At 39.4% G+C, this 8,217-nt stretch overlaps 1 protein-coding gene across 1 annotated transcript; it reads left to right on the plus strand.

Moving 5' to 3' along the window:
• Positions 1 to 409: 409 nt before the first annotated feature.
• mapda (N6-Methyl-AMP deaminase) lies at positions 410 to 5,131 on the plus strand. Its single transcript, XM_028959115.1, has 10 exons — positions 410 to 870; positions 1,116 to 1,246; positions 2,215 to 2,275; positions 2,349 to 2,436; positions 3,551 to 3,632; positions 3,729 to 3,855; positions 3,954 to 4,034; positions 4,129 to 4,267; positions 4,371 to 4,471; positions 4,607 to 5,131. Exons 1-10 carry the CDS (start codon positions 826 to 828, stop codon positions 4,796 to 4,798), a joined length of 1,047 nt encoding a protein of 348 aa, XP_028814948.1. The 5' UTR covers positions 410 to 825; the 3' UTR covers positions 4,799 to 5,131.
• Positions 5,132 to 8,217: the final 3,086 nt, after the last annotated feature.

Below are 8,217 nucleotides of genomic sequence, written 5' to 3' on the forward strand. Positions count from 1 at the left end.
GTAACGTATAGTTATAGCAAGAACATAAAGCACTGAATACATTGCACTTTTTTACATAATGCATTACTATGTAAGTATTACTATGTTATACTTGGATGAGACAAACTGATTAATATGAGTGATGATAATGATAAGCACAAATGACATGCACAAGCCACAACATAAAACATGGTGGTAGACAGTAGCAGTGAAAAGTGCAGTACAGTATTATTTTACAGTACAGGCCCAACAAAAACGAATACAGGTTCATTTAAACGTTCAAAGGTTTCCACCAAAGACTGGGTGAATTTCATTTAGACTGGGTTGTACACAGAACTTTTCTGGGGCCATTTAAGAACATTTGTATAATTTCTTTATGATCAAATCTTATAAACGATGGAATGTTTTAGTAAGAATGAATCAATACAGCCAGCCACAATCACCCATCTTTAGTCCTAATCCTGCTCTAATCTGGCCAGAATTTTTCATGCACGTGCGAATTGACAAAATTAAGACAGATCCACGCATGCGCAATTCTGAGTTGAAGGTGCGTCTGTCTTTCCTACTCCAGCCCAGTAGATGGCAGCGGCGTGTTACGGACCAAAGCGAGGCCACCGACTACTGAAGGAATGTTGCCAAGCGAACTTGTCACAACTTTAGTTCGTGTTTTCGTTCACCTAAATCTAGTAGACTAGCCGTTCACCGCGATACTAACCCTTGAACAAAAAGCATACGCCAAAACTGTTGCTCGTCTTGGATAATTCAAGTGAGCACAGTCGCTAATCTAATTTTTATTTTAGGAACTCTTTATCTCGCAGGATCTGGCAACACGATAGCCGTAAAGAGATGGCGCAGGACGTTCAGACGTTTTATCGTGAGCTCCCTAAAGTGGTAAATTAATACAACTCGAAAATCGTACTGCTAATAAAAACTATTTCTGCTTGATTTTATTTTGGGTAGCTAATGACATTTATCGCTGCAAACAAGGATATGTGTGTCGTAATGAAAAGTGTCGAACAGTGTCTCTTCACTCCAGCCCGACCTTCATTCGGATAAGCGGTTTCAAAATGGAATAATAGTTAGCGCGGCGAGGTGTGATTCCGGAAATACACGTGTTGCCTTTCCCTGCTGCCTAGGAGCTGCACGCCCACCTCAATGGCTCGGTCAGCAGCGCCACCGTGGAAAAGCTCGTAGCCAGCAAACCCCATCTCAACATCCACCAGAACATGACCGCTATCCGCGGTGGGCAGCGGCGGACGCTGGACGAGTAGGTTCCGATCGAGCAGATCAGTGCCCACTGCATGCAGGACATTTACATTTACTGCACTCAGCAGACACTCTCATCCAGAGAGACTTACAAACTGTAATTTGACGTACAGTACAGGCCAAAAGTTTGGACACCTTCTCATTCAATGTGTTTTCTTTATTTTCATGTCCATTTACGTTGGTAGATTCTCACTGAAGGCATCAAAACTATGAATGAACACGTGTGGAGTTATGTACTTAACAAAATTGAGACCTGACCTCCACAGTCACCAGACCTCAAAGTCAAGTCAAGTCAAAGTCAGCTTTATTGACCATTCTGCCACATGTACAGGACATACAGAGAATTGAAATTGCATTACTCTCAGACCCATGGTGCTTATAAGTAACATCAAATACAAACAGTAACATTAAATACAAAGGTATAAATAAAATTTTAACACAATATACAAATAAGGGCACATGGTAGAGAGTGCAAACCATGTAAACCTGAACCCAATCGAGATGGTTTGGGGTGAGCTGGACCGCAGACTGAAGGCAAAGGGGCCAACAAGTGCTAAACACCTCTGGGAACTCCTTCAAGACTGTTGGAAAACCATTTCAGGTGACGACCTCTTGAAGCTCATCGAGAGAATGCCAAGAGTGTGCAAAGCAGTAATCAGAGCAAAGAAACTAGAATATAAAACATGTTTTCAGTTATTTCACCTTTTTTGTTAAGTACATAACTCCACATTCATAGTTTTGATGCCTCATTCATAGTTTTGATGCCTTCAGTGAGACTCTACCAATGTAAATGGTCATGAAAATAAAGAAAACACATTGAATGAGAAGGTGTGTCCAAACTTTTGTACTGTGTTTAGCTATTTCAGAATGAATGGGTTTATTTATGAACCCAGTGGACAGGACACTGTTTTGATGTAATGCTGGTTGAGGGTTGCTGGTCCACATCAAACATTTTTCACTGGGTTGTAGGTGTTTCCAGGTTTTTAAAGTCATTCATCAGCTGGTTGATTCTGAAGAGGACGTTATGATGGTGAGCAGAGTTCTCCAGCTTGTGATTGGCTATGCACTTTTTAACAAGGTCTGTTTTGTATGTGTGCTTTTAGGTTGCCAAAGATGTTATCCAGGAGTTTGCTGCCGATGGTGTAAAATACTTAGAATTGCGAAGTACGCCCCGTGAAGATGGCAAAACAGGTGCAGCACTCGTTCATGGGTATTCTAGTGCAGCTTGGTATTGAACACAGAAAAAAAAACAAGACAGGACCAGTCTGAGAACCGCCCGTCCTAAATTCAAGTTCAGTGCTATTTTGACATGCTGAGAAATAAAAATGCTTTATACTGCCACATTTCTCACTCAAACCAAAACTACCTACCAGGCACCGTATTCATAAACTAGAAACATATTATTCAGTTTGTCTTCTTTTATATTGTTGGTGTTAAAATGAAAATCATCCATAACCATGCTTTTACATGTAAATAGTCTATATTGTGGTTTTGTTGTGGCAGAGCGGGGCGTGCTTGTCTCTAATAGTAGTAGTGTAAGAAGTGATTCCACATATAAAGTGTATGGACAATAAAACTAAAACTATTTAATAATCAGAGGTTCATCAAGTAAAAACCCAGACCAAGACTAATCCAGGCTATTTTGGGCAACACTGGGAATTTTATTTTACATGGTTAACTTGGTGGGCCAGCAGCAGTCCTCAACGTTCTGTCTAAAATCTCATGTCATACAATAGCTGAGTCACCATAAATATAGTCATGTCTGAAATGGGTGCAGTTATTGACCTTTTCACCTTCGTTTGGAAAGATGGTTGGCCAACAGTAAAGTAGTTCCGTATTTAAAAGTGCACTTTCACCTCATATCTTAGACTCTATCAAAGAAGACTTTTTTTTTTTTTTTTTTTTTTAGTGAATTAATTTTTTTCAAGATGACAAGTTGATGACACCATAACGTATATTTCATTTACTAGCTATAGGTATCACTGGATCATTTAGGTTTGGCTAATATTAGAGTTGTCAGTCATTCATTCTGCTTGGTTAGCAATCATGAGCTACCACCAAATCTATATTAGATATTTGCTTGCGTTGTACCGATTACAACTTCCAAAATGTTCGACCAAACATTTACTGGGGCACAGCCCTAGGAGGAAATTGTTAATACAGGACTTCCAATATTGTGATCCCTTGCAGAATACATCTATAAATATCGAGAGAGAGAGAGAGAGTGAGATATCTCAATATTTATAGATGTATTCTATAAATCTCTCTTTATAGATGTATTCTTGTTTTGTTTCTATTAAACAAGGACTGACAAAGAGAAGTTATGTGCAAACAATCCTTGAAGCCATAAATCAGTGTAAAGAAGATGGACTTGACATTGATGTCAGGTAAAAGGCCGTCTTCGTGTTAAAAAATAAAACGGTAAATTCAGCAGCATGACTTCCTGAATCATCTCAAGATACTCTTGCAAATGTTAAATTTAGATTCTTGGTGGCTGTGGATCGAAGGAATGGGCCAGAGGTTGCTATGGAGACTGTTAAAATGGCAGAAGATTTCATGCTCTCAAGTGATGGTGCAGTTGTAGGACTGGACCTCAGCGGAGATCCAACAGTACGGAGATAAAACCTTTTTTAAAAACCTCTTTGTTTTTTCAGTTTAGAGGGTTTTTCAGAAATTGAGCTCAAAAAGAACCTCTGTCTTTTTGAAAGGTGGGTCATGGGAAAGACCTTCTTCTTGCTCTCCAGAAAGCTAAGAATGCTGGACTGAAGCTGGCCTTACACATGTCAGAGGTACCATAGCACGATCTATCACGTTAACCATTGTCTACACGCTATGCCCTTTAATTCTATGATGGTTTTGTCCTGTATTTTTGTCTCTTCTTAGGTTCCATCCCAAAATGAGGAGTCAGAGTTGCTATTGAGTTTGCCTCCCGATAGGATCGGGCATGGGACGTTTTTACATCCTGAAGTTGGTGGGGCAGATAGTCTTGTGGAGAAAGTACGTAAGAATAACATCCCTCTGGGTAAGCATGAAAGAGGTTGTCTTCGCGTGAAGAATGAGCCCAAAGCTACTGAAACAATTAACCAGTTGTTCTGAAGATGTTAACCATATTTTTCTCATTGCAGAGCTGTGTCTAACCTCCAATGTGAAAGGTCAGACTGTCCCATCTTATGATAAGCACCATTTTTTGTACTGGTACCAGCTGGGTCATCCATGTGTGATTTGTGTAAGTTTTGAATTCCTGATTAAGTGTGGCTCAGTTTATACAGTTTATGCCCCAGCGTAGTTATGGCTTGGAAGATTGTGAAGATTATTTGCTGTTGTCATAATAGTTTGCTTCCTGTTAATCTGTTCTTTTTAGACAGATGACAAAGGTGTGTTCTGCACTGATCTGTCTCAGGAGTACCAGCTGGCTGCATCTACCTTTGGCCTCAGCAACGAAGCTGTGTGGACTTTGTCACAGCGTGCCATCGCATGTAGCTTTGCCCCCCAGGACATCAAAAATCAGTTAGAGCAGAAGTGGACTAAGCTTAGACCTCAAATACTACATTGACACCCCTGTAGGGGAACAGGCGTCTTGGTTTACTCGATTTATTGTGGCAGTTCATATAAATATCCCCACACTGGTGAACACACAACATGAGTGCCAAGTGGTGACCTGTTTTTTTGTGCTAGGAAACCAGAGCACTTGGAGGTGATCCATGGATCCATTCCTAGATGAGGAACTGAATCCAAGTTGAGCTTCGAATACCAGGACTCTTGATACCTGGAGGTCCTTTATCAATAACATTCGTACAGAAGTCTATATTTTTCAAATGCTGTGAAATAATTGCATCTCATATTTACATCTGTATCTTGTGCATGCATTAAATTCTTTTACACATAAGTGTTATTTGGTTTTCATAAGAATATTCTGAATATTTTTCACTTCTCTGAGCCCAAATGCCCCAAAAAACTAAAAAATTCTAACATGCAAATGGAGCTAATGATCACTGACCGATGGGCTTCACATTCGTGGTCATGAGGTCATTTGAGGTCTTTATCTTCACTCACCAGACGAATAAAACCGCTGTTTTTCACACACAATTGACTGATCAACCAAAGTTGCTGCCAGCTTTGCCCTACATCTTGGAAAAACTGAATGCCAAAAAGACCCTTCTAAACTGTTCAACAAGCTACTCATTCTCAATGTAGAGCTTCCTCGCTGAATCCCTCCACCACAGAACTGCTAATATACAATGTATGCAATTTGCTGCCATCCAAGAGACGCTACATGGCGATCACGTTCACACCTTAGTGTCTAAACCATCTCATTTCCACACTTCTGTTAAAATAGTCAATAACACTCAATAAAAACTCCCAAGCCGGTCCTGGTGTTACTCCATAACTCCACTAACTCTGCTCTACATGTAAACAGTGTGTTCAGTGCTGCCGCCGATCCACGCCCTCATCAAGTCTGGCTCTGAATTTAAATATCAGATTGTTAAAATGGCATTTACAATGTTTAAATAATCAAATTTTGATTCATATTTTCCAAATGTTTCATTAATGTACCACATATTCCATACACAACATCCCACATATGTTATCTTATAAAGGGTTTCATGCATATTTTAAAGTTTTAATTTTATGTTTAGTGGTCCCCTAATACTGTATCTGAAGTCTCTCTACGAAATTCAGCCTTGGAGAAGAATCCCACAATGAGATTTCCCCAGGACGTGCTGCTTCGGTGTCTGTGGTTTTAAATGCTAATGAGGAGGAAAGAGGCGGGACGAGAAAATGACGTCATCAGCACCATTCATCAAATACAATGTTTGGCGCAGACAGAAAGTCATGTTGGAGTTTTTCCAGAAAAAATATCCTGCTGTGATGACAGAAAGGGACAAATTCCAGATCCGACTGTCTGAACTGCCGTTCTCTGAATAACGAAGCAGAATGGCCATCGCACTCTTTACACCTATTGTCATTTCTAGCCACTGCAGGGCCATAGGAAGGCTAGGGAACCTCGTATTAATGTTAAAGTTTCCTATAAGGGGATCTTTAACTAGTCTGACATACAATACATTCCAGCACTGATCCCCTAGTATGCTGTCAGAACCCTGGACGTTATGTTTACCTGTCACTTTCATAACCTCGCCTGACCTAACCAACCCCAATGTTTGAACAACTAAACATGCGCTACTGTTCGCAAGTTTAATTACTCATTCCCTCACACATTCAATCAAACCAATCATAAACAGGGATTCATTTTAATATGACCATAAGCATGTTATACAGTGAGTGAATAAATTACATAAGCAGGCAGGACCAGTTGTAAGAAAAGGCTCTGATACTAAATAAACAGGAACAAGCTTACTGAATTTTATTGAATTAGATTTTATTTGAGGAGTAATCTGAAGCACAAATCCAAAAAATTTCATCAATCAGTTTCAAGCTGTAGAAAGACTCATGTGGTCTTGAATCTGCCTGCAGAAAAGAAAGGCCTTTAGAAAGTTTTCATTTTAGTGTCTCATTCGGGGACAGTGTCTTCATAGGTTCTTGTTTCCTTGTACTTTCCTGTGCTCTTTCATTATGGAATCTGGTAGGAGGACATGGTCAGATTACAGACATCTGACCCATCCTCTTACCCTGTCCTCTTAGCTTCTGACGTAAAAATGTTTTTTGTGGCACGATGAAGTAACACTGACTTCCTCTGGATCTCCCTTATGTTCAGTTTACTGCAAGTCATAGATTTTAATCGAGACAGGAATTCATTCTTAATTCAGCCCACTTAAAAATAGCCTGGTTAAACTTTATCCACAGGGACTCTTTTAACTATGACCTTGTCAAAGGTTTTATTTGCCGGTTTTTCTGCTCCAAAGCATCTGAGTTACCCCGCCCTACAAAAAGCAGGTGTTTTCAACAAGAAGCAAGGCATTTAGACAATGAATACGGTGCTCACCGCAACTCAGCAAAACCTTTACATGGCCTGAGAAACTTGACAATTCTTCATGTCATTTTAGAAAAGGTAGAAAAGAGCACCACTTGGTATGACCATATTTATTTCAGTTATGATATCTTAGTGAATGATGATTCCCAACATAAATAAGCTCTAGTTGTTCAGAATATATAAAATGACACATTCCTGTTCATTCACATTATTCTCATTCCAACATAATATTGTAATTTTTTTTCTTCCTTTACAGTATTCAAAATGGATATGATCGTTAATATAATCACCTTGAAAGAGCATAAATAACAGCGTTAAAACTAAATAACTTAATCTTCTAGTGGCACTCCATGTCATTCCTTAATCTTTTATTCCAATAGCTATGAGCTATTTAAAATCAAACATTTTCTATTGGCAAACATGATCACCCTCCTTTTGTACACACTGGTCAGGGACTTAACATCTTAACATGTGTCACTCATATAACAACTTGTTCAAAAAAACACACACGAGCAGTGTCAACAGACATACCGATTCCCAGAGTATTTACCCAGTAAATGAAGCCCGCAGGCTCCCTCCCTGTGCCAACAGTCCAATTACTGTCGAGTGAGGAGATGTGACCTCACGTCGCTGTCTTCACCTGCACGGTGGGAGCGTCTCTTTACCTGCGACTACTCTGGGCCTGTAGTGTTTATCCTTGGAGTGGTCTGCACAGCAGCGGAGCATGAAGAGTGTGTTTGACTTGTGATGCTACAAATGTCTGTCTGCTGTCTCACGTACAGTTCTGTCAGACAAAAGGAAGTTTTTTTTTTTCTTCTCTTACTGAAAGTTTTGTGCTACCAATATGTCTTGGTATGCTATTAGCCGTCTTAAAAGAATGACAGAATGTGATATTGTTACTTCACAGGCTACCTTATATTTAAAAGAATAATAGAATACAATATTGTTAAATTAAGGTCTAATTGTATAGAAAACAAAATTGTTACTTTATTGTCTACTTCATATTTAAAATAATAATAGAATACAATATTGTTACTTTGACT

Source organism: Denticeps clupeoides, chromosome 17 (assembly GCF_900700375.1).
Source record: "Denticeps clupeoides chromosome 17, fDenClu1.1, whole genome shotgun sequence".
NCBI classification, from domain to species: Eukaryota; Metazoa; Chordata; class Actinopteri; order Clupeiformes; family Denticipitidae; genus Denticeps; species Denticeps clupeoides.